Here is a 26,658-nt window from a genome sequence, read left to right as displayed (position 1 = left end):
CATAACAACCTTATAGAGTAGGCTTTATTATTATTATCCTTCTAAAGATGAAGAACTGAGGCTGAGATATTTGTTCATAGAGCTAATAAATATCTGAGGTAGGATTTGAACTTAGCTCTTTTTGACTTAAGGTTCAAAAGTCTAACCATTATACTGCCAAGTTGCCAAGGAAAACATACAATTTCAACTACTTTTCACTTTCTTCTTTTCTCTTTGTTAAACTTTAGGATTTTTTAAAAGTTGTTTCCCCTTCTTCTCAGGCAGATAGGGTAGGTAAAAGAGATCAGAAACTACATACAGTAAAAACATGGCTTTGATTTAAAGGATTTTATTCATAATTACAAAAAAAAAGAAATACAATACAACTGGCAGGAGTGGTAATGTTCAATGAAAAAAAATCCCCAAATATCCATGGTATATAACAATACTCCCCTTCTTTACTATTTGTTGGCCTTTCACCCTATCCTTCTAGTTAGTTTCATTGAATCTCTTGATCCTTCCCCCGTTTCCAAATCAAACTTAATGGCAGCGCCGTGAATTAGGAGAAAACCTAACATGGAATCTAAGGAGCAGGTGATATGTCTATCCTCCCAATTATTAATGGAACACATTGTACTAACACATTCACCCAAAGAAAAGTTATGTGTAAGTCACATTTAAAAAAATAAAATCATCTGAAGTGGACTATCCAAGGTAAGCAAGAAACTGTCCTCCATTTATCTTTTTACATATTCCTGGTTTTCCTGAGAGTGGATTTGCTTAAAGCAAGTCCCACCTATATAGGATATGGATTCTTTCCTTCCCTATCTCTTAGGGAAAGGTTGCCAAACCCTTAAGATAATAATGCTCACGTTGAATTATATGTAGTGTTGTGGGAAAAGCCAAGACCCAAGAGAGCTGAATGATTGTGTTGGCTCTGCCAGGAATTGGTCTTGGGGGGGTCCTGAACAAATCACTTCATATTTCTGGTTCAATTTCTGCATCAATAGAAGGAAGCTATTAGAGTAGATGCTTTTAAAGACTCATATTAGCTCTAACATTCTATGGTTATATGAACACAGCCATCTGAGAAGGATGACTAATAGGACTATTATCTCACTTGGTTTTTTATTTCTATTATTTTTGTGGCTTCTCTGGCTGTTCCCTTATATAACACTGACATAAGTGACTGGCTGAATAGCAATGTATTTTTGCAAAAGAGTGGCCCTGCTGAGACAAAAAACCCCTGATTTCATTCAAATTTTGTGACTCTGTGGCAAACTCATGAGAGGTGAGGGACACTCAATACTTTGTATTGGAACTAATGTTCCACAACTCTTCCTAATGATCATCCTTCTCATTTTTATGATACTTTAAAATTTATAAAGCACTTTCCCCACAACAACCCTGTGAGATAGGTAGTATGAGATGCATCCCTATTTTACAGATGAGAAAATTGAGGTTCAAAGGGTAACTACCTTGCTTAGAATAACACAGAACATAGCTAGTAACAGATCCAGGGCTCAAACCTAGGTCTTTGAAATTGAAGACCAGTATCTGTGCCACCTTACATTTGTAGAATGTATTATAGCTTTCCCATGTTCCCATTCATTAGTAGCTCACTTGATCCTCACAATTCCTTGTTAGGTAGGGCAGAAATGACTGTGAAAATAATAAGTTCATTGAAACAGAGCGGCCAAGTGATTTGCCCAAGGTCACATGGCAGAATCAAGAATATTCATCAGAATAATAGCAGAATCAGGGCTAGAACCCAGGTCTCCTAAGGCTTAATCCAATGATATTTCTACTATCCCTTGTTGCCTTTTCAAGGAACTACCATTCCAGGGCAGTTCCATGGAGAGAGATGGGACTTAAAATACTTGTGGGTGTATATACGGATACAGTATATGCAGATGTATATGGTTCAGTCTAATGAATTTGAACTTGAGCAACATTTGCAGTTTCTGGATCATCCCCAAGCACTAATGTGTCATTTCCTCGGTGGACTTGGATACTTAAGTATCTGCTTCCACCAGTGGCAAGAATCAGTTATCTCCATTCCAAACCCTGTAGTACAGAGGATGAAAGCATAATCTATCATTTTTTTGTCTTGAAAACCTAGACAATATATTTTGCTCTTCTCCTTTAATAGTGTAGTTTAATGAGCATTTTCAGCTCACCATTGACCTCCCTTTGACTGTGTGTGCTTTCCTAACAGCTCTCAAAATACTGCCTTTGAAGTTGCTTTATTCAGGTCAAGACTGAACATTATTACTAGCTTCTCCATTCTGTTTCTCAAGGAATGTTTAGCATTTGGAAGCTAGCCTGTTGAGAACAACCTGAGCTGGCATCACACTATATAGAGGTCTCATCACATCTGGCAGGAGTTCTGTTCCTAGTCTGAGATTCTTTTGGGTCAGGCTGCTCAGAAATAATGACCAAACAAGCTTCAGTTTTTCCAAGAATGAGGAGGAACAAGAGGACCTATGAAACCCCATCCAATGGCAACTTGAACATCGGTCAACAAATGAACACTTTGTCTGCAGTGGGACATTTGGTAAAGTTCTAGAGGAGACTACGGTCAACTATAATCTAGTGATTAGCATCTACGTTCTAGGTCACTGAAGAAATTATTTCCACTGCAAAACGGAAAAGGAGATTGGCAGAGAATCCATGCAAATGAACAGTAAATACTTGTACAAAAAACGAGTGACTGTGCCATCTGAATTGCTTTTAGCTGAATCTAGAAGTTGTCAGGGACAAGGACAGTGGGATGAGGGCCTTGAGAGTGGCCACGGGAAATTTCTCAGAAGTAAGGCTTGTTGTCCATAGCCTTCTTTTCAAACTTCTGCTTGAGCTCAGAAACAAGGGCAGATTGGACAGGACTCTCCAAAGCCTTTTCCTTCAGCAGTTTACGGGTGTGCTTGGGAGTCAGTGAGCCAGAGACTGTGGGCACTGTCCACTCCGTGGGACTGATCTTGGGAATGGGGGTGGGTGGAGGGGGCAGGGCTGGTGCAGTAGGAGGTGGGGTGAACATCAAGCTGTTGTTGTTATGGTTCTCATTGGGCAGTTCATCCTTGACAGCAAATTTGTCTCCTGCATGAGACCTCTTGAATTTGAGCCACTCTGCCCTGATGGTACGGGATGGTGGACTCGGCCTCTTTCGGATCACCCTTCGGATTGGTAGAATCTTGTTGGATTTCTTGTTGCGCCAGAACATGGCAGTGGAGATGAAAACGGTAATGACCACCATGATGGCTATGACTCCAGCCAGCACGCCTACAGCTTTCATGGGGTTGTCTTTAGTTTGCATCAGAAAGGCAGCCATGGGTCCTCTATGCAAGGTCTGTCAAGGAGTATAAACAGAACACAATATATCAGTAGTGACCTCCACCTATGGAAGCTGGATAGGGCATGGTAGCAGTTTTGCTTACTTATAGACGCTTGCTCATGCCAGAGAGGATCAGGCGGGATGGATATACACCTATTTATATATATACCATAGACAGTTTGGGCAATGAGGTGGAGCATGGAGTGGACAGAATGCCGAGCCTGGAGTTACGAAAACTTGAGTTCAAATTTTGTCTCAGATGCTTACTAGCTGTGTGACTCTGGGCAAGTCACTTTACCCTCTTTGTCTCAATTTCCTCATCTATAAAGTGAGCTGGAGAAGGAAATGGCAAACCACTGCTGTATCTTTGCCTAGAAAATCCCAAATGGGGCCATAAAGAATTGGACATGACTGAAAACCAACTGAGCAATAATAGACAATTCAAATATATTCTTATTTTACAAATAAAGAAGTTAAAATTTAGAAAGAAAAATGATTTTATTACCATCATATAGTCAGCAATGAACAAAATCAGAAATTGAGCAATTGGCTTTAAATCCAGAGTTCATTCCATAGCACTATGGTGCTTACATGTTTATAAACGCAGAAACCAGATGTGTGATTTGACTGATAGAGAGAAATCACAAGTGATAAACTCTTCTCTGAGGGCAATCTTGGAAAGCACTGAGAGTTCAGGTGACTTGTTCTGGGTCAAGAAGCCAATATGGGTCATAAATGGAACTTGGATCTAGGTTATTCAGGCTTTGATGCCGGTGCTTTTTCTACTATGTGATATTATCCCTTTCTGTTAAATGGGTGTATGGTCGTTTACATTTTTATGTTTGTTTTCTATCTCCCTACCAATTTGATCCTAGAAGGCAGACTGTCTCTTATATACAGTTGTATTCCCACTGATTGACATTATACAGTAGAAACTCAATGAATAATGGCTGTTGAGGAGAAGGAGGCACTTCGATTTTTGCTACAGCAAAATGGCTAGCTTGTGATGTGATTAAAAAAAACAAACAAAACCCTTCATTAACCTCAGCATCATGTTCAGACCACTGCAAGGAAATCAGATTTAGGATTATATGTTAAGTTTTGCCTTCGGTTATAGGCATGTTTAGGCACATTACTAATGAACTCTGTCTTAAATGAAAAGAACTTTGCTTTTAATGAAAAGAAACTCTGATTTTCTTTTCATTAACAGAAAAGAAAATGCTTTGGCTTACTTTTGAATTAACTTGGAAATATATGAAGAAAGAATCCAGTTGTAGCTGGATAGACAGAGTGCTGAAGATGATCCTTTCTTGAAGGGAAGCTGATGATAGTTGACATTTAAATGGAGTGTTACAGCTTACAAGTCCCATGTATCTACATCTATGTGTGTGTATCATTTACAGCATAGCGTAGTGGATGGAACTAGTCTCAGAGCCGAGAAAACTGGGCTTCAAGGGCTGCCTCTGACTCTATGTGAGCCTAGGCATCATTTAAGGTCTCACTGCTCACCTTAGAGTAGAGGCTGCAGAAAAAGTAGCCAGCCTGAATTGGGAGAAGGAATCTCCTCATGTGGGAGTGTCTTATACCACTGAAATCACAGATTCAATTTCTATCCCCGTCTCGTACTTTGTCAAGACCTCCAGTCCTTTGATCTCTGCATTTGATCCTAATTTTATTTTCCATCCCTTCTCCATTCCGACCATTAGCCAGTCATTTCAGTGTTGTCTTCTTTGCACTTGATCACCTTGCTTTCTTATTCTTCTGTCTTTCTAATTGCAAACCTTGACTAACTCTCATTGTTTGCTTTCCAAGATCATAAGATTTAGTGCTAGAAGAGATTTTAGAATCTAGTTGTTGTTCAGTTGTACAGTTGTGCCTGATTCTTCCTGACCCCACTGGATTTTCTTGGCAAAAATACAGGTGTGGTTTGTCATTTCCTTCTCCAGTTTATTTTACAGATGAGGAAACAGAGACAAATGGGGTTAAGTGACTTGCCCAGGGTCACACAGCTAGTAAGTGTCTGAGGCCAGATTTAAACTCAGGGAGTTTAAGGAGAGGGGCTTTCCTGACTTGAGACCTGACACTCCATCCACTGTACTTATTTAGAATCTACTATAATTTCTTATTTTATAGGTGAAGAAACTAAGGCCAGGAGACTTGCCCAAGGTCACTCACAGAGACTGTAAGTAGCAGAACCAGGATTCAAACTTGAGTCCTCAGATACCATATCGAATGCTCTATCACATGACATATTTGAGTGTCACAGCAACCTTGTGGAGAAGGTAGTACGAAAACTAATAGCCATATTTTATAGTCAAGGGAACTGAAACGGAACAACAGTGACCTAGTCACAGTCACAAAGCTAAAAATAGAGCCAGGCCTCCAAGTCTGGAGTTCTTCTCCCTAATTCCATACTGGCTCCAACCACCAAGGCATCAGGCAGGAGGATTATTGTCACTTCTGTAACATTATACAATCTGATTTAGGATTCTGAAGAGAGTTTTTTTTTCCCCAGGGGAGAGGGTATAAGGTGGCTCAGTGGATTGAGAGGTAGACTTTGAGACAGAAGGTCCTGGGTTCAAATCTGGCCTCAGACACTTCTTAGCTGTATGACTCTGGGAAGTCACAACCCCAATTGCCTAACCCTTCTGCTCTTCTGCCTTGGAACCAATGCACAGTGTTGGTTTTAAAATAAAAGGGAAGAGTTAAAAAAAGAATGGTTTTTTGTTTCAAGATGGGTTATGACAAATGGAATAAGAAGTAGTATTGAAAATCCCTTTTTTCAATGGATAAAACCAAGATCTAGAAAAAGTGGCACTGGATCGAGGGAATGTGAGCTTGGTTTCTACAGGGAGTAAACTAAAAACATCACTTGGACCCTGTTAACGATAGAGCAATATATGGCTCACTCTTTAACTGAATACATGGAGGAGGGTCCTAGAGAGGGAGGCGTGGGCAAGTGTCTTTCTCATGCTCCTCTTGGGCTCACCTCATCCAGGATGTCAATCTTGAGCACAGCTGTGGTACTGAAGGATGGAGAACCTCGGTCCTTGGCCTGCACCAGCACTGACCAGGTGCAGTCTCTGTTCTTGGTGATGTTGTGGATGATGTCCAGAGAGTGGACAAAGGCCTTCAGCCGGATCTCCCCAGTGCTTTCATTGATGTCAAACACGTTGGCAGGTTCTGCCTGCATGATGGAATAGTCTACGACATTGTTTGGCTCCTCTGCATCATGGTCTGTTGCCTGCAGATGAGGAAAGATGGCATCAGACATTGGGAACTCAGGCATTCCCTAAGCAATGATCCTGTAAGGTGACTAAAGAAAACACAACTGATGGTTCTTCTTGGGGAGTGGAAGATGGCAGAATATAGAGTAAGCACTTAACAGGGCTGAATTTGCACATAAGAGTAGTTAATGGCTGATATTTTTCAGTTTAAGGGATTCTAGGGAAACCGTCTCTCCACAAAATAAAGGTATCTCCCTCTCTGCTTGTGAAATTTTCATTTCAAAAAAGTGGTATGGAATGTCATCAATATGAAATTCATTTGCATTAGCATGAGGCTAACCCAGCTAGGATAAAGGGTGGCCATGATATACTGTAAATTAGTATAATCAGGCTGATTATCCCCTAATAGGTTACCTGTAACAGCTGCCCTATGGGAATGAAAATATTTTGAATGATTTGCTTTAGGGAGAGGGGAGATTTGGATGAATGGCTACAGTGAAAGGGATGGAGGAGAAAGAACCAGGAGGCAGGAACAGAAAGGAAGGAGGGAGAAGTCCAAAGACCCCTTCACTCCATCTACTTCTCTTTTCTTCCAAGGGCAGGCCCTGATGTTAAAAAATAGTTTTTGACTTGATTTGGGGAAGGGAACATGCTCTATAATTACTATGGAGGAGGTAGACTTTGATCGATTTCATGTCTTAAATGACAGGCTATAGAGTGGTGTGTGTGTGTGAGAGAGAGAGAGGGGAAAGAGGGAGAGAGAGAGAAAGAGAGAAAAGAAGAACAAGGAGAGAGAGAGGAGAGAATGGGGGACAGTTGAGAGAGAGGGAGAGAGAGGGAAGGAGGGAGGGAGAGAGAGAAAGAGAAAGGGAGAGTGGGAAGGAAGGAGATTGAAGAGAGAGAGGAGAGAGTGGGGAACAGGAGAGAGAGAGAGGGAAAGAAAGAAAGAGGAAGGGAGAGAGAGGGAGGGATGGGGGTTGAGGAGAGAGGGAAAGAGGAGAACAGGAGGAGGGATGGAATCTAGCAATGATTTTTGGTTTCATGATGCTGACCATTCTCTGCTCAAATGCTATATATTAATTTTTGTAAAGAAAAATTAAAATGATTTCTTTGGAGGACTTTGAGAGAATCTCATGCCTTGAGTATTGATGCTAAAAGGCAAAGCAATCACTTGTGGGGGCTGTGTCTATTTGTAAATGCCAAAATAGGGATGTTGCCACAGAGGCAAGCTTTTTTGTTTCTAGAATGGCATATTAGAAAATAAATACAAAATTTCCTTTTGATTAAAAGTGCATTTCAGGGCAGATAGGTGGATTGAACTCCAGGTCTGGAGTCAGGAGGTCCTAGGTTCAAATCTGGTCTCAGATACTTCCAAGCTGTGTGACCCTGGGTAAGTCATTTAACCCCATTTGCCTAGCCCTTGTCTAGTTACTTGTTACTAAAAATAATGTGTTTTTTTTTTAAAGAAAAGTACATTTGCATGCAATTGAAGGTACTAAAGAAGCTCCTTGAATTATGATGGATCTGATGGCTAGTTGTTTCCTCTCCAACAAATTACATGTCCTAGTTATTTGTGAGTCAGGCTTCATTCTAAAGAGCTCAGCCCAGGCCCTTGGTATTTGGACATAGAGAAGCCAAGTTAATTTAGAGGACTGTGTTTGAGACAAGGTAACATAGTAGTCATTGCACTGAACTGAGTGTCCAGCTATGTAACTGGTATTAAGTGACTTCCCAGGGTCACATAGCTGTCACATAGATTTGAACCCAGGAACTCCAGTCTCCAGGCCTGGCTCTATCCACTGAGTCACCCAGCTGTCTCTTCCACCACTGACTTTCTATGTGACCTTGACCATGTCATGTTTCAATGTCCTCAGGTGTAAGTTTCAGATTCTGGAAAGCAATTTGAAATTTGTTCGCTCAGAGTCACTAAACTTCATATAACCTTGACCCAAGTATACTACTCCCCCTCTTTTTTTTTGACCCTTAACTTCTGTATTAGTATCAGTTCCAAGACATAAGAAAGGCAAGGACTAGGCAATCAAGATTAGGTGATTTGCAAACGTCACACAGCTAGGAAGTATCTGAGGTCAGATTTGAACTCAGCTCCTTCCCAACTCCAGACCTGACACTGTCCACTGGGCTACCTAGCTTCCCTGGCTATACTGTTCCTAAGCCAAAGAGATCAAGGAAGAAAGAAAAGGATCCGTATGAACAAAAATATTTATAACAGCTCTTTTTATGTTAGTCCCAAATTGTAAACTACGCAGGTGCTCACCCTTTGGGGAATGGCTAAAACTGTGGGATATGAATGTAATGGAATATTATTGTGCTGTAAGAAATGACAAAATGTACAGTTTTAGAGGAAACTGGGAACACTTGCGATGCAGTGTGAATTGACAAGAACTAGGAGAATAATTTACACGGTGACAACATTAAAAAGAAAAACAACTTTGAAAGACTATAGAACTCTGATCAATGCATTCATGAACCACGAGTCCAGAGCATTAAAGATGAATCATGTCACCCCCTTCCTATCAGAGAGATGATGGACTTAAAGCCCAGGATGAGACATTCTTTTTTTGAGTGTGACCCGTGTGGGAATTTGTTCTTCTGGACTATGCACATTGAATGCAAGAGTTTTGCTTTTTTTTAAAAATTGTTCAACTGAGGAGAAAAGGAAAAGAATAAATCTTTATAAATATTTTAAAAGCCAAATTAAAAAATTGAGGACTGGCTTATCTGGTCTTCTTAGTGCCCTTTCATCTCTAATATCGAATCAGAATTCTATGATTTCCTTATTTCCCTTGATGATAATGGTTTGCATGGCATGGAGTCTATCCATACCATTTAAAAAATGGGGCCTTCCCCTAAAGGGTCGGTCTAGTAACCCACCTCAATTTTTACTGGGGTTCCTAGGACCATTGTCGTCTCCTGAATGTTTTCATCAAACTCTGGGGAGTGGTCATTGACGTCAAGCACTGTGACGAACACTTCAGCAAGACTGTACTTGCCCTCTGTGTCTTCTGCCTTCACGTAGAAATTGTACTTGGAGGTAACCTCAGCATCGAGGGCAGCCCAGGGCTGAGTATAGATGATTCCTGCAGATGGGTGGATCAGGAATCTGGGAAGATCAGATGACACGTCATTTATATGGACGAGAAACCAACAGGCAAGACATTAAAATATGAACCAACCCATTCTTCTCTGACAGTCAACTCACATTCTCTCCAAACTTCCCTAGGGGGAGAGAAGGGTTGAAGTATTCATGTTTTCCTCTCTTAGAATACGATTTCTGGTATTAATAAGTTGTTCAGTTTCCTATATGTGAATTCTCCAGATCATTGGCTGCCAAGCCTCACAAAGAACCTCTTATGTATGGGAAAGCTAGTGGAGTCAGTCAATGCACCAATAGTTATTAAACTCTATTTTCCTGGCACTGTGCTCAATGCTAGGGATACAAAGGTGGGCAAAACAAGGTCTTTGCTTAAATGAGCTCCCATTCTAATTCTAAATGGGAAAAATGACATGCCAACAACTACGAACATAAGTGATATATACAATATAAATAGGGTCTCTCCAAGTTCTTTCCAAATGGAGAGGCCACTTTAAAAAAAGTTATCATCTAGCAAGTCAGGAAGGTATAGGCTGTAATAAACCTGAGACCAATATCACACTTATTTCCTTAATTTATTCATTGTCTTGGTTGAAAAAAATTGTGTGCGTGTGAGAGATGGTGGGGAGGGGTGGAGAAATGGAGAGAGAGGGAGAAAAAAGGAGAGAGAGAGGGAGAGAAATGCTACCTACCAGAGAGATAATGGACCTTTGCATCAGGGGAAGTTTGGATTAATTAATGACTGTGAGATCATAGGATTTTGAAATGAAAGTCATTTTAAAGATCCTATAATCTATGCCTTTCATTTTACAAAAGGAGAAACTGAGATCGTAGGAGGATAAGTGACTTACTCGACCAAGGTCACACAGATAGCAAGGACCAGAGTGGGGATTCAAACCCAGGTTCTTTGATTTCAAATCTAGGTTATGTAGTATCAGTCCCTGTCCTCTGGGAGATATTGGCTCTGAGTCACTTTAAGCAGCAGGAAGATGACTAGTTTCATAGTTGTTCAAGGGTCTCCTAGACAGCTAAGGCAACCAGTAAGTGTTTGACTTAATTCTTCTGGAGAGGGCTGGAAGGACCTATCAACGCCTCCACCATGGCAGCATCTGGACCTTTTCTTTCCACTTGATTCACACTTGACCCTGACTTGCTTCTTACCTTCTCTGTCTTGGATTTTTTTCTCAGCTTAGTGAATTTTATCTCATTTCTCCTCATTGATTCCAATGTTCTTGGAAAGCTACTTATTAGCTATTTATTAGTTGGCACAGGCAGACTCCTCTTTCTGAGCTCAAATCTGACCTCAGACACTTACTAGCTAGCTGTGTGATCCCAAGCAAGCCATTTAATCCTCTTTGCCTCAGTTTCCTCATCTGTCAAATGAGCTAGAGATGGAAATGGCAAACTATTCCAGTATCTTTGCAAAGAAAACCCCAAATGGCGTCATGAAGAGGCAGACATGGCTGAAAAATGATTGAACAACAAGCAGTATGAGCTTAGTAAGAAACTGCTTTTCTTCTTAGGATATTATTTTCTTATCTATAAAATGAAGGGTTTAGACTAGACAATCTATATGTCTCTTCCAACTAGTCTATGGTGAGAGGTCTGGTTGACCACCATCATGCCTTTCCCTTTCATCTGGCAATCCCAACTGCTAATGTCTGCTGGGAGTAAAGTTGGACTCCAGCTGCTCTCTCTTTCTTCTATATCCCAGATTTGTTTGACTACTGAGGTCTTTCATTCATTCATCAAACAATGATTTAGTGCTTAGTATGTACAAATGGCTAGATACAGAGGGAGATATACTAATAAATAAAGCTTGGTTTCTGTCCTCCAGGATAAAAAAGAAGGGAAAGGGGGAAAACATTTATTAAATGCCTACTCTGTGCCAGGCACTGTGCTGTATACTTTCTAGGATTGTTAGAAGGATCAGATGAGATTATATTCATGAAATGTTTAGTAAAATGCCTGGAATGCTTATTTCTTCTTGACCCAAGCTTCAGAATGTAGGAAATTCTAATCAGGTGCAACCAGATTCCTCCTGAAAACCCAAGAATTTATTAATATTTATAGATGAAGCACTTCTGGAAGGGTAAAAGCCAGAATAAATTGGAAAGTCAGCAGATGTTTAATTATCTGGTTTGTAAGCTTTCTGTTTCTGTCTGACTGTTCTCCCTGCTTTTGATTGCTGTGTGAGAGGAGGAAGCAACTCCTGCCTGGTCTGTTTTCACAGAAAGGTCTCTGAAGCAGAGGAAAGAGTTTCTGCTTTCCCAGATATCTGGAAATCTTCTTGAGATTGGTCTCTAGAGAGTACCTCCACTTTGGAAAAAGGTTTGGATTTGGGAGTCAGAAGACATAGCTTACACTCACTAGGTTACTAGCTTTGGATAGTAATATCCCCTTTCTGAGTCTTGAGTTTTTTCATCTGTAAAATGGGAATAATATTATTTGTACTACTTTTCTCACAAGGAAGAGAACATGCTCTAAATTGTAATATAAATGTGACTGATCATCCTTCTTTTCCCTACATACTTTTTTACTCTTCCCCCCGCCCTGTGTTCCTTTCCTACCCAAATCCCCACAGACTGTGCCAGGGTACTGGGCACCTATGACAGTCTTGTAATTTCTGCCATCATGCTGATGGCATGTGATAATAAGATGAATATTCTGGATTCTGTGCCCAGGACCACAGTTATACTTACAGCTCTGCTCCTGCCCCATAAATGGAGTATTTGACTTCACCCCACAGACCCGAATCTGGATCCATTGCCTAGAAAAGGGGGTTAGACAGAATTCACTCATAGAAATGCCAAATCTGAGAGATAGAAAGAGCCTCAATGGTTATCTAGTCCAATTTCTACCCAAAAGAATTCCCATGATAGTAATTCTGACAAGTGCTTATTAGATATGCCAAGATTTTTTCTCTTTGTTTTTGATCCTAAGTATAACACCCCCTATCGCTCCTTAGAGAGGTTAGTTTCTTAGCCTCCCCAACATTGACCACATGGACATTCTCTCTATTGCCTCACAAGGAGATTTTGGAGTCTGGTCAGCTGCAGAAACTGACCTGAAACTAGTGGTTTCCCTCCCAATGGATCTCAAGTATTGGTGGGACCAGTAGGTTGGGGATCTGAGCAGAATAGAAAGTTCTGAGAGAAGGGAAGACATGCTCCTCAATGGGGCAATTTCTGTGGCTTTGGATTCAATTCCAGAATTTCTCAATGCCATAAAATCTTTAAAAGAAATTCCCCATTTCTCCACCATGCCATTTAGAAAGACAAACTTCACTGAAGAAAAGCACAAGGGAAAAAACCCAGGCAGAACAGTCAGCTGTTTTTGACCTTCTCCATATTGAGTTTTCACTATTGGCCACAGCCCTTCCTAGAGGTCTGAGGCAGATCCCTCATGCTTGCTGTTTTCCTTCAAGCTGAAGGGCAGTGCCTTGGCTGGTACTGACAGATAAATATACAACAATAGCACTAGGAGGCTGGGAGAAGGAGGAATCACATGGCTCTCCATGTGGGGACTATGGTGGCTTTGGAGGTGTCACTTCTTCAGATCTCTTAGCTAACATCCTTTGCTTTCCTTTTCCTGTGACACTTGGGAGACCTAGCAGAAAATAGCTATGAGAAAGCCTCCCCTATTTATCCAAGCATCACAATGCCTCCTAAAGCCTCACCCTAGTTTCTCAGATGCAACCTTAGATGGAGAAGTCATGCTTTGGCGAAACATCCAATCCCAGCACCTTCCCATTTTTATTACCTCCCCTCCTTGGACAATGAACTCTTCATTTCTCCCATCAATTCACCACAAGCACCTTAGCTTTCAATAATAGTCCTCCCCTCCTCATAGCCAAGTTCCTCAGCTTTCCCAACTCACTGCGACAGCCACCACATTAGACCCCCCTGGAGAATTCTCTGGGATCCGGGCAATGTAGTAGTCAGAGGAAAACTTGGGGACGTTGTCATTGGTGTCGAGGAGGTGGATCACAATGTCTGCTGTGGAGCTGAATTTCTCAGGAGTGTTCACTTCCACGGCCAAAAGCTGGCAAGGGAAGAGGAGGGAGGTGGAGGCATTAGGGAAATGCTGTTGAATGCCAAACACAAACTGGGAAGCAAACTTGAGGTGACCACAGAACAAATGTAGCCTTGATGCTCCCAAGGCAGAGAGCCTCTTGTTTAAGGGTGGGTAACCCAAGGCATGTATGCTCAAGATGGCAGAGCAGATGACTGTAGATGGCAGTCAAGCTGACTTCAGGCAAGTCATGAAGCTGGAAATGCTTGTCTATTTTGCCTTTCTGTCTCCATTAATAGCATCCATATCTTTCCCTAGGTGTTTTGACCCTGCCCAAATGGTTCTCTAGTATCTATTCTTGCAGTCCCTGCTGGACCAACTGGCTATTTAATCTCTGCTGCGTGTTAATTGATCACTGAAGTGTTAGCTGGTAACACCTAAAGGTTACTCTGCTCCCATCCTGCTGCTTCTCCATTCCTACTGTTTTTTTTTCTCCCTGGGAACCTGAAGTCTAATGGAGCATTCTTCCTTGGAATCATGGGATTTAGGGCTGGAAGGGATCCTTCTAGTTCAAATCCTTTGTTTTACAAATCAGGAAACTAGAGCCAAATACAGTGCAGTGCCTTTGATGTGGTCTTCATAGTTACTAAGCAGCAGAGGTGAATTTGGATTTAGGTCCTCTGATTCTTTTACGTAGCAGGGAGATTCTTCAAAATACAGCAATATTTACTGGGGAATAGAGAAATAATCTTAGTGGTTACTATAACTCTGATTGCCCTTCTCTGAAAGGAGTTACCATGTCATCCTCTCAGAAATGGAGAATTGACTTTCTAGCTGTGAAAAGTTGCCAACCCTTGATTACATAGAAAAGATGGATGAGTTCAATCAGGACAGGAGTGAATCATGGAATTTGCTCATCCCTGAAAAAATTGGGAAGGGATGGGGCATCAAGACTCACGGGGTAAGATCTTCTGGATTGCACTAAGAAAGAGAAAGGAAGGGTCCATCCCCTAGCCTGGCTCCTCTTTTCTTAACTGAGTTCTTTACAATTCCATGGGAATCTGGAAACTTGCACAGTACCTTTGTTTGTTTGTTTGTTTGAAAACCCTTACCTTCCATCTTGGAATCAATAATTCCAAGGCAGAAGAGTGGCAAGGGCTAGGCAATGGGGGTTAAGTGACTTGCCCAGGATCACATAACTGGGAAGTGTCTAAGGTCAGATTTGAAGCCAGGACCTCCTGTCTCTAGGCCTGGCTCTCAATCCACTGAGCCACCCAGCTGCCCCCTAAATTGATTGTACCTTGAAGGTCAATAACTTGATCTTCTCAAAGTCAATGGCAGCTGAATTTTCCACGATGATGGTGACTTGAGCTTCATTCAGGACAGTCTGGGGAACTACTCTGAAGATGCCTCCAGCTCCTACAAGCCTCAGGTTGAACTTGGCATTTGCTCCCTGGGAAAGAAAGGTAGAAGGGATAGTAGGAGCAGAGGAACAGAGGGTAGAGGTGAGAGTTGGGGAGAGAGAAAGAGATACAATAAATTTTGTGGACACCCCCTCCTTTTTAAAGTCTACATTTCATTGAACATCAATTCTGGAAATGACCTTAGTGACAATGTAGATGAATCCCATCATATTCAGGTTGGGAAAACTGAGGCTTAGTATTTAATTAGCAAGAATTAGTTACTATGGAAAGAAATAAGATGGCCAAGCTTCTCCCCTCTGTATCCCAACTTAAACCTCTCCTTTCCTAATATAGGTACTAGGATTTCCCCCATAGTCCCACATTTTCCCCACCTGATCAGAGTCATTGACTGTGATCCTGAGGCCCCGAAGAATCTCCCCTTCAGATGGATGCTCATACATTGTCAGCTCAAACATATTCTGGAGTCCATTCTCTCCATAGAACGTTGGGGGATGGTTGTTGAGGTCAACTACCCTGATAGTCACAGTAGTTGAAACTTGAGCTGCCAGGACACCACTGGAACTGACCTCTGACACCTATAGGAAGGAACACTGGGGCTTCAGGACTGCAGAGCCAAGTCTAGCTCACTATAGACCTTCAATTTACACAGGGATGCACTCATACATAAACAAATAAAAATAGATATGTTTTATTGTCACATTCCATTCAGTCACCTAGTTTTCCACCCAGGCCATCTTGCCATCTGCTGCTTCTCTCTCCTTGTACCAACATCTTTTACATCTGGTCTGGGCATTTGGATCTGGATCTCTACACTCTGTCCCTCCAGAATCCATAGTCCTAGGAGATGGAGTGGTTAAACCACTCATCTTTGTAGTTCTCTGCCTTGGACAAAGTTGATTTGATTGTAAACTAGCCCAATTAGCTCACTATGGCTAGTGGTCTAGCCCTACAGGGGCTATATGGTCCTGGACACTGGATCATGTTTCATCTTCATATTCCATCCAGCTATCTAGTCATCTGCCTACTAGACCTATCACCCCAAGTGTGTACCCTTATATCTTCTTCTCCCACCTTGTTCTAATTAAATCAAGAATATAGTGTCATTACTTCTGTAAAGATATTGTTTTTGATTGATCTATCAAGTTAACATTCCTGTGACTCACAAGACCAAAACTCTTTTTTCTGGTCACCTTTCTTCTATATGTTGGCTTTTCCTTTTAGACAATAAGTTCCTTGAGGACAGATATTGTCTCTTCTCTTAACTGTATCCCTAGGGTTGGCAAAGTGTGAGAACTTAATACATATTATTCATATATGTAGATGGAATTACTCCAGATCTCTGGATATATAAACACCCACAACATCAGGATATAATTTTCAGTAGAGGAGAGTTTCCAAATTTGTAGAGGACCTGTGTGTGAATCTTGACTATTACTCTTACTAGCTCTTTGACCTTAGGAAAGTTGGTTATATCTATGATCTTATCAATCATGCAAATGCTACTCCCAACAATCCTTCTACTTCCAAATACATAAACACCTAGAGGTCCTTGACTGGTCTTATATGTAGGCAAAGTACACACTGGTATATGTAGTATGATTTTCAATAAAACCCCCAAAGCCTCCTACTTCCTCAAAGCCCCCCCCAAAAAAACCTCTTGACTAGAAAACTAGCTAATATCTGAAATTCTAGGCAATAGTAGGAATTTAAATATTTAGAATATAGTTCCACCTTCATAAGACACAAGTCTCCCCTGGGAAGATTAACAGCTTGTGTGTTATCAGTCACTTACATACCAGCAAAGAATATTCTTTCTTGTTAGCAGATATTAATGTTAAACAGTGAGGGATTATATGGGGGAAGACTTTAGGGATTCCTGGGAAACTGGGATGGGAAGCTAGAGGAACAGAGGTGATAAGCCCATATATACTGGGTTGCTTTCATACAGTATACTGGCAAATTCTCCCCAAAGCTAGATTCTTGAGTGGTGTAAGACTTTCTGGGACCCATGGGAACCCTGTAATATAATAGGTAGGCAGCAGGCAAGGACAAGACTCCTTGCTGTATTCCCCACCCTTTCCTAGAAAAGGTGTGCCCCAACCTGGATTCCTGAAAGTTGGTTGTTGCTTGGTAAATTATAACCCAAGTTAAGCCTGCCTTCAGGGACTCCAAGAGATCCTTTTTTGTGCTCTTTTTCCCATTCTGGTTTTCCCTAAGTGTTCCAGCTTTCCATCCTGATTTTCTAGACCCTTCCTGTCTAAGAGGAAAGTCATTTATTAGTGTTATAATGAAAAGAGCCTTGTCTCTGCTATTTTCTCAAAAGGGTATATAACCTTTAAAAGGAGACAAGGTTGAATGCCTGTGGAAACTTTAGGCAAATGATTTCTTTCTCTCCCAGCCTCAGTTTCCTTATCTATAAAAGAGGGATGAAAATGCTTGTGCTGCTTCTTCACAATTTTGTAAAGATCTCTTTTTAACAAGATTATATAAATAGGATCCATTAGGGGAGCTAGGAATTTAATATTACCCCCAAATCTACTACACTCAAAGAATTTCTAGTGGTAGAATTTCATACATTTGTGATAGATGGGGGAAATTGTTCTATGCCCCTGAAATTATAGAAATGATGTGTCATTCTATCTTCCAACAATAGCAATCCTTCTTCAAGTTCCTGAGAATCATTAGAACTTATTCTCTGTACAAAAATATAAATTGCCTAGACTAACAGAAGAAGAAATAGATTTCTTAAATAATCCCATATCAGAAAAAGAAATCCAACAGGCCATCAAAGAACTTCCTAAGAAAAAATCCCCAGGACCTGACAGATTCACCAGTGAATTCTATCAAACATTCAAAGAACAGCTAACTCCAATACTATACTATTTGACATATTTGACATAATATTTGACATAATAAGCAAAGAGGGAGTTCTACCAAACTCCTTTTATGACACAAACATGGTACTAATTCCAAAGCCAGGCAGGCCAAAAACAGAGAAAGAAAACTATAGACCAATCTCCCTAATGAATATAGATGCAAAAATCTTAAACAGGATACTAGCAAAAAGACTCCAGCAAGTGATTAGAAGGGTCATCCACCATGATCAAGTAGGATTTATACCAGGGATGCAGGGCTGGTTCAATATTAGGAAAACCATCCACATAACTGACCACATCAACAAGCAAACCAACAAGAACCACATGATTATCTCAATAGATGCAGAAAAAGCCTTTGATAAAATACAACACCCATTCCTACTAAAAACACTAGAAAGCATAGGAATAGAAGGGTCGTTCCTAAAAATAATAAACAGTATATATCTAAAACCATCAGCTAGTATCATCTGCAATGGGGATAAACTAGATGCATTCCCAATAAGATCAGGAGTGAAATAAGGATACCCATTATCACCTCTACTATTTGACATTATACTGGAAACACTAGCAGTAGCAATTAGAGAAGAAAAAGAAATTGAAGGCATCAAAATAGGCAAGGAGGAGACCAAATTATCGCTCTGCAGATGACATGATGGTCTACTTAAAGAATCCTAGAGATTCAACCAAAAAGCTAATCAAAATAATCAACAACTTTAGCAAAGTTGCAGGATACAAAATAAACCCACATAAGTCATCAGCATTTCTACATAATTCCAACACAGCTCAGCAGCAAGAACTAGAAAGAGAAATCCCATTCAAAATTACCTTAGACAAAATAAAATACTTAGGAATCTATCTCCCGAGACAAACACAGGAACTATATGAACACAACTACAAAACACTTTCCACACAACTAAAACTAGGCTTGAACAATTGGAAGAACATTAACTGCTCATGGGTAGGATGAGCCAATATAATAAAAATGACCATCCTACCCAAACTCATCTATCTATTTAGTGCCATACCCATGGAACTTCCAAAAATTTTTTTTACTGATTTAGAAAAAACCATAACAAAGTTCATTTGGAAGAACAAAAGATCAAGGATATCCAGGGAAATAATGAAAAAAAAATACAAAGGAAGGTGGCCTTGCAGTCCCAGATCTCAGACTATATTATAAAGCAGCAGTCACCAAAACAATCTGGTACTGGCTAAGAGACAGAAAGGAGGATCAGTGGAATAGACTGGGGGCAAGCGACCTCAGCAAGACAGTATATGACAAACCCAAAGATCCCAGCTTTTGGGACAAAAATCCACTATTTCATAAAAACTGCTGGGAAAATTGGAGGACAGTGTGGGAAAGATTAGGTTCAGATCAACACCTCACACCCTACACCAAGATAAATTCAAAATAGGTGAATGACTTGAACATAAAGAAGGAAACTATAAGAAAATTAGGTGAACACAGAATAACATACATGTCAGACCTTTGGGAAGGGAAAGACTTCAAAACCAAGCAAGACTTAGAAAGAGTTACAAAATGCAAAATAAATAATCTAGAATACATCCAATTAAAAAGTTTTTGTACAAACAAAACCAATGTAACCAAAATCAGAAGGGAAGCTACAAATTGGGAAACAATCTTCATAAAAACCTCTGACAAAGGTTTAATTACTCAAATTTACTAAGAACTAAATCAATTGTACAAAAAATCAAGCCATTCTCCAATTGATAAATGGGCAAGGGACATGAACAGGCAGTTCTCAGCCAAAGAAATCAAAACTATTAATAAGCACATGAAAAAGTGCTCTACATCTCTTATACTCAGAGAGATGCAAATCAAAACAACTCTGAGGTATTACCTCACACCCAGCAGATTGGTTAACATAACAGCTATGGAAAGTAATGAATGCTGGAGGGGATGTGGCAAAGTGGGGACACTAATTCATTGCTGGTGGAGTTGTGAATTGATCCAGTCATTCTGGAGGGCAATTTGGAACTATGCCCAAGGGGTGATAAAAGACTGTCTGCCCTTTGATCCAGTCATAGCATTACTGGGTTTGTAGTCCAAAGAGATAATAAGGAAAAAGACTTGTACAAGAATATTCATAGCTGCACTCTTTGTGGTGGCCAAAAATTGGAAAATGAGGGGATGCCCTTCAATTGGGGAATGGCTGAACAAATTGTGGTATATGTTGGTAATGGAATACTATTGTGCTAAAAGGAATAATAAAGTGGAAGAATTCCATGGAGACTGGGACGACCTCCAGGAAGTGATGCAGAGCGAAAGGAGCAGAACCAGGAGAACATTATACACAGAGACTGATACATTGTGGTATAATCGGACGTAATGGACTTCTCCATTAGTGGCGGTGTAATGTACCTGAACAATCTGCAGGGATCTAGGAGAAAAACACAATCCACAAGCAGAGAATAAACTGTGGGAGTAAAAACACCGCTGAAAAGCAACTGCTTGACTACAGGGGTTGCGGGGATATGACTGAGGAGAGACTCTAAATGAACACTCTAATGCAAATACCAACAACAGGGAAATGGGTTCAAGTCAAGAACACATGTGATAATCAGTGGAATCGTGCGTTGGCTATGGGAGAGGGAAAGGTGGTGGGAGGGGGGGCGGGGAGGAAAAGAAAATGATCTTTGTTTCCAATGAATAATGTTTGGAAATGACCAAATAAAATAATGTTTAAAATTAAAAAAAAAGAATTTATTCTCTGACCCTTAAACAGATAGAAATTCAATCAAAGTTATTAATAGGTTCATGGAGAGCTTTCCCCAGTTCTTACCTGTACTCTCAGCTCGTATACCTCCTTCTTGAGCTGGCTGGGGGACACTACAACAGAGATAGCTCCTGTGGTTTCATTGATCCTAAAGGCTTCATCACTCCCTGTTTCAAAACAAGAATAACTACAGTTCCCTAAAAGGCCAAAAGGAGAGGAAGGCCTACAGTAGGGAGCAAATGTTTGAACAGAAATAAAGTATTCTCATCAAGATGGAATTCTGGGATCCTATATCTGCAGGCTTGTCTCCCATAGGCTTGAGTTTTATATTGTGGTGATGCTGGGGGCAGCTAGGTAGCTCAGTGGATTAAGAGTCTGGCCTAGAGACAGGAGATCTTGGGTTCCAATCTGGTCTCAGATGCTTCCTAATTGTGTAACCCTGGGCAAGTCACTTCAGTCCCATTGCCTAGTTCTTACTGCTCTTCTGCTTTGGAACCAATACATAATATTATTGATTCTAAGGTAGAAGGTAAGGGTTAAAAACTATAGCAATGCCTGTACTTATATATATGAACAAGATTTATAATATTTACTATAGGAGACCTGTAGTATCTTTTACTTTTCTAGGCTGCTTGTGTACTGCCCCCCTCTAATCTAGATTGAAACCCCCAGACATGGGCATGAAAGCAGAAACCACGGTGTTCAGAATATCTGTACTATTGTCTTCTTTTTTTGAGTTTTGAGTGGCTTAATGCTCCATTGAATAATGTAACTTTGGTCCTTACCATCTTTCATGTATATTAGTTTCAAAAATGGAAAGTGGGCGCCCAGAAGTTTATGAATCAAAAGTAAGAAGACAAGGCATCCGGGGCTCCTTTCTTCAAATATTTTCTAGAACTCACCATTCACAAAGTTGTAGAGCACCATGTTAGGGTTACCCCGATCACCATCTACAGCAACTACTGTTAGGATCTCTGAACCCTGGAAGAAAATAGAGAATAGTTACATGATGGCAATAGAGAAAAAAGAGATTCTTGAATTTCACAATATAGAATAATCCTGAACAGGCATTCCCAAAGCATTCCTGCTCAAGAGAAAGAAAAGCCCAATCATATTGGGAAGGGACGGTGCATCAAGACTCAGAGTGTGTAACCTTTTATATGGCACTGAAAAAGAGAAAGGAAGGGTCCATGCCCTAGTCTGGTTCCTCTTTTATTGACTGAGTTCCCTATAATTGCAATGGCCAGAACCTAGAAACTTTCATTGTACCTGGATAGTTAATAGTTTAGTAACCCTTGGTCACACTCTGACTCCCATTTCAGTGATCTATTCATAGTATCAAACTGACTTCCAAAGAGATTACAAGAATGGGATGTAATGTAGCCAAGACACAGTAGAGGATGTGGTTATTTAAAAGGAATGATGAGGGTTTTAACTGCCTGCATGAGTGGCAATGACAGGGTTAAAGGGGAAATCAAAGACAACCTAGATTCTTTGCCAGTTTTACCAGGATCAGGTATCCCCTCCAAAAAGCTATATCCTCACTCACCGGATGGGAATCTTCATAGACATAGCCATAATATGGTGTGCCAACAAAGATGGGTGCTGTATCCTGGACATCATCCACATTGATAGTAATGGTGGTGGTAGCTGAGAATACCACATAATCTCCTCGGAGCCTCCCTCCACCATCCTGGAGGATGAGACAAGAATCAGAATTGGGTCCTAAAACCCAAGGATGCTTACCATTTTGTTAGGCAGATAAGATATCCACCATGAGACAATTAGTAAAGAATGCATCATGGTTGATAGTTGAACATTTAATTCCAATATATATATATAGCTATACATCTATCTGTCTCTGTCTTTCTCCTATAAGTGGTATTACAGATCATGAGAGTGGGGCATATATAGATGAAAGCTGGAAAACCAGAGAATACTTCATGAAGGTGAGATAAACTGGGTCTTGAGGAATAGGTAGGCTTTGCTTAGGTGAGAAGAATGTAGAAAGAAAAAATAGTTATTTGTGAAGGAATATGGATAAACTAGAATTCAATACTTCAGTGATCATAATCTTCAACATGTGTGCTGTTTCCCTCAGTGGAAGAGTAACCTCATTGATAATTTTACTGATCTCATTCATATTTTCTCATCATTTTGTCCACATTTTCAATAATAACAACTAGCATAATAACTAGCATAGATTCCCAAAACACTTTACAAATATTAATGTGTATCTACCTGACATTCTAGACATCTAAGATAGTTTTTTCTCCCCCAAATTCAAGGGTATCATTTAAGTCCTTGGATGGCCTATCTCTTTTATCCTTTGCTTTTGCTCCATGTTTTTTTTTTCCTTTTTGCTGGATAAAATCTCTTTTCTAATCACAGTTACCTGAATGATATTCCTTATGCCACTACTTAATAATAAATCATAGTTGGTAGCATGCTGTAGCTTGCTTATGTACACTATTACCTATGTCTTAGCTATTTGGGTCATCCACAGTTTGGATTCTTTTGAGTTTATGATGTAAATCCTGGTTTACAATCAAACCTTATTCTCAGGAGAATATTGACATTAAAGAGATGGTGTCAAGGAGGAATATTATATGGAATATGTCATGGGTAAGAAAGAAAGAAGGGGAAGGGAAGCAATATGATACCAAAGAAACAGCACATGGTTTCAAATTCAAGCTCTGATCTTTATTATATGTGTGACTTGGAGCAAATCATTTAACCTCTCTTAGTCTCAGTTTTCTCATCTATGAAATGAGAGATTTTAGACTAGCTGATCTCTGGAATCCCTTTAAGATCAAAATCTTTGGTTCTGTCATCTTAGAAAAGAAAGTAAAATGAGAGAAAGGAACAAAGCAGTTCATGGGGAAGAAGATTTTAAAAGTAGAGCAACAAATAAGAATCTCAAGGAAAGGAATGGTTGTCATGTTGGATGTCACTTTCTGGCATAAAGCAGCTGTCCAGGCTAACTAAATTTACTGAATTCGGTTCAATTTCCTCATTTGAAAAATGAGGGGACTTAGGGGCAGTTTTTAGGTAGCACAGTGGAAAGAGTGCCAGGGCTGAAGAAAGGAGGATCTGGGTTTCAATATGACCTCATACACTTCCTAGCTGTATGACCCTGGGCAAATCAATTAACTCTAATTGCTGAGTCCTTGCTGTTCTTCTGTTTTAGAAAAGATACTAAGAAAGAAAGTAAAGATTTAAAAAAATAAGGGGAATGGGGATTGGACTAGATAATTTCTAAGGCCCTTCCTAGTTCTACAGTCTAGGAATCTATGCTATGAAGGAGGAACAGCATAAGTAAAGGCATACAGACAGGACTGGGTATTGTAGTAGGGATAGTGAGGAAACTGGCCTGGCTGTGGGGACAAAGAAAGGAAATACTTTCTTGGAGATAAAGTCAGGTATCCATATTTACAAAGGGAAGCCAACCTCAAGGTCATGTATTCCTCACTGCATAGGTGTTCCTACTTAGGAGAGCAGCAGCTCAATGAAACTAGCTCTTACCTTGAAGATGTTAGCATGGTACATTGGAAAGATCATTGAGTCTAGGGTCAAAAGATCTGGATTCAAATCTCACCCTTAGTGTTTATTATCTATGAAATCTTAAGAAATTCACTCAGTCTCCCTGGGCTTGTTCCCATAACTGTAAAAGGAGGAAATCAGACAAGATGATCTCTAAGGTTCCTTTGAGGCTCCAAATCTCTGACCTATGATCCTTGAGCCAGACTAGACACTTACTTCTTTGCTGTTGCTCAGTCATATCTTACTCCTGATGACCCCATTTGGGGTACTGGAATGTTTTGCCCTTTCCTTCTCCAGCTCATTTTACAAATGAGGAAATCGAAGGAAACAGGGTGAAGTGACTTGCCTAGGGTCACACAGCTAGTAAGTGTCTAAGGCTGAAGTTGATATCATGAAGATGAATCTTCTTGATTCTAAGCCTAGTGCTTGATCTGCTACACTATTTAGCCACCCAAGAGAATTACATATAAATGAATGTATAAATATATTGGTAGGGTTCTCCCTCTACCAATGCAGATTATGATTAACCAGTCTTTAGGAATTGCTGTTGCTAAAGTTTTCACGACTCTTCAGCAAACCTGATGATGAACCTTTGTGCCTTAGCCAGACTGGTCATACACTGACAGGCATAAAATACCCCATCAAGCCCAAATTTGGCAGAAACTACAAGAACTTGCACTCTGAGAACACAGGAGATGTATTATGGTATGGAGTCAGAGGACCTGAGTTTAAATTATGTTTCTGATGCTTATTATTTGTGTGATCTTGGGCAAGTCTTTGACTCTTCTTTTATAAAATGAGGGGGTGGTTTCAGAGGTCTTTCAGGCCCTCCCAACCCCTGATCTGTGATTCTAGAGACTATGACTATCAGGTTCTCTTTATAGGGAAGAAAAAACAGCTAATGATCTTTTAAAAATGATATTTCATTGATAAATATTAACAACCATTATTATTTCCATAAACAAAGAAAAATGAAAAAAAGTATTATGCATGAAATTTTGTTATGAAAATTAAAAATCTATTTATAATAAAATGAATATGTTGATTTCAAAATTGTCCACTTTGTCTGTATCTTCTGGACTTCCTTCATTCTGTGTAAGCGTCTTTCCTGAGTCTGGTGTGTGGGTATGTTGGAGGTCTGTCATGCCAGAACAAATGTAGCTTTAAACAGAGAGGAGAACAGCCAGCCCACTCTGTCTCTTGGAACAGAGGAGTCAAACTCACTATCTATTCAAAGGTGGCCAGAGGCAGATTAAAATGTAATTGGAAATATTGAATGAAGCAAATAAAAATAGAATAGAGCATAGATCATGTTAATATGCAGTTTTCTAAGTCACTACGTGGCCTGTAGGGATTCTTATGCATGGTTTAGTGGTCCCTGGTTCAATGTGAATTTGACACTAAGTCTTAGAGGAACGATTCAAGTTGAAGCTGGAAACTGGAAGGAGAGAAGCTTCATGATCTCTTGGCCAGGAGAGCTAACCTTTCCTAACAGAGCCCAGCAATGAGCTATGGGGCCCCTGCTAGCAGCAAACCCATGAGGTGAGCATGGAGCAGTAATCTGCTTGGCAGAGACTATGAACTAAGTCAGTGAGTCTGGGAGAGACTACATGCCTAGTATAGAGGGCATGATCCCAGCAGGGCAGAGGAACTGAGAGAGGCATTGCCAGAAGATGCCAATGGCTCTGTAGCATTGGAGATGTGAGACTGTCTTAGATGTGCCCCCTCTTTCCAGGGATGGCCATGTATTGTGAGAGGATGCCACAGGTTTATATGGGTAATGTTCTACTGCAGGTCTTCTTGCTCCGCCATTTTGCTAAATGGCTTTGCTTGGAAATTAGCTGGCCCAGAGAGGTTATGACTTACTAATGGTCATATAGGTAATATGTAGCAGAGATAGGATTTGACTTAGGTTCATTGACTCTCATTTTTAGCACTTTTCTTACTGTACTAGATGAACTAAGCAGTGCAATGGACAGAGGGCGAGGACTGGAATCAAGAAGAATTATTTTTACAATAAGTCAAATCTGGCCTCAGATACTAGCGATGTGACTCTGGGTAAGTTGCCTAACTCTGTTTGCTTCAGTTTCCTCATCTGTAAAATGACTGTAGAATGAAATTCCAAGAAAATCCCCAAAAGGGTCATAACGAGGCAGGCTGAAAGATCTGAACAACAGCAATGTTTGACTTAGATCTTCCCCTTTTTGATTTTAGAGGAGGAATCGGGAAGGATCACAATATCATAATTCTGGAATTGGAAGGCATCCCAGAGGTCATTTCATTGCCCTCCTTTTACAAATCAGGAAAAATGGTACCCACAGATGATAAGTGACTTGTTCTAGGTCATGGAGGTAGTTAGCCTTAGACTCCAGAGCCAACATGCATTCCATTCTATCGCTCAGTGCATTTCCTTT

The 26,658-nt window shown here is 40.3% G+C and overlaps 1 protein-coding gene across 1 annotated transcript in view; it reads right to left on the bottom strand.

The window, feature by feature from the left end:
- Positions 1-312: 312 nt before the first annotated feature.
- Positions 313-26,658, bottom strand: part of CDHR1 (cadherin related family member 1) — a 53,749-nt gene continuing 27,403 nt past the window's right edge. The window contains exons 8-17 of the mRNA XM_001370964.3: positions 22,251-22,394; positions 21,604-21,682; positions 20,768-20,868; positions 15,459-15,662; positions 14,964-15,116; positions 13,529-13,693; positions 12,352-12,419; positions 9,430-9,658; positions 6,300-6,554; positions 313-3,325 (exon numbers count right to left, since the gene is read on the bottom strand). Of these exons, the coding sequence (XP_001371001.1) occupies positions 2,786-3,325; positions 6,300-6,554; positions 9,430-9,658; positions 12,352-12,419; positions 13,529-13,693; positions 14,964-15,116; positions 15,459-15,662; positions 20,768-20,868; positions 21,604-21,682; positions 22,251-22,394 (1,938 nt within the window). The 3' untranslated portion in view covers positions 313-2,785. The remainder of the gene's footprint in view (positions 3,326-6,299; positions 6,555-9,429; positions 9,659-12,351; positions 12,420-13,528; positions 13,694-14,963; positions 15,117-15,458; positions 15,663-20,767; positions 20,869-21,603; positions 21,683-22,250; positions 22,395-26,658) is intronic.

Source organism: Monodelphis domestica, chromosome 1, assembly GCF_027887165.1.
Source record: "Monodelphis domestica isolate mMonDom1 chromosome 1, mMonDom1.pri, whole genome shotgun sequence".
NCBI lineage: Eukaryota > Metazoa > Chordata > Mammalia > Didelphimorphia > Didelphidae > Monodelphis > Monodelphis domestica.
This window is presented reverse-complemented; position numbering and strand designations above follow the sequence as displayed.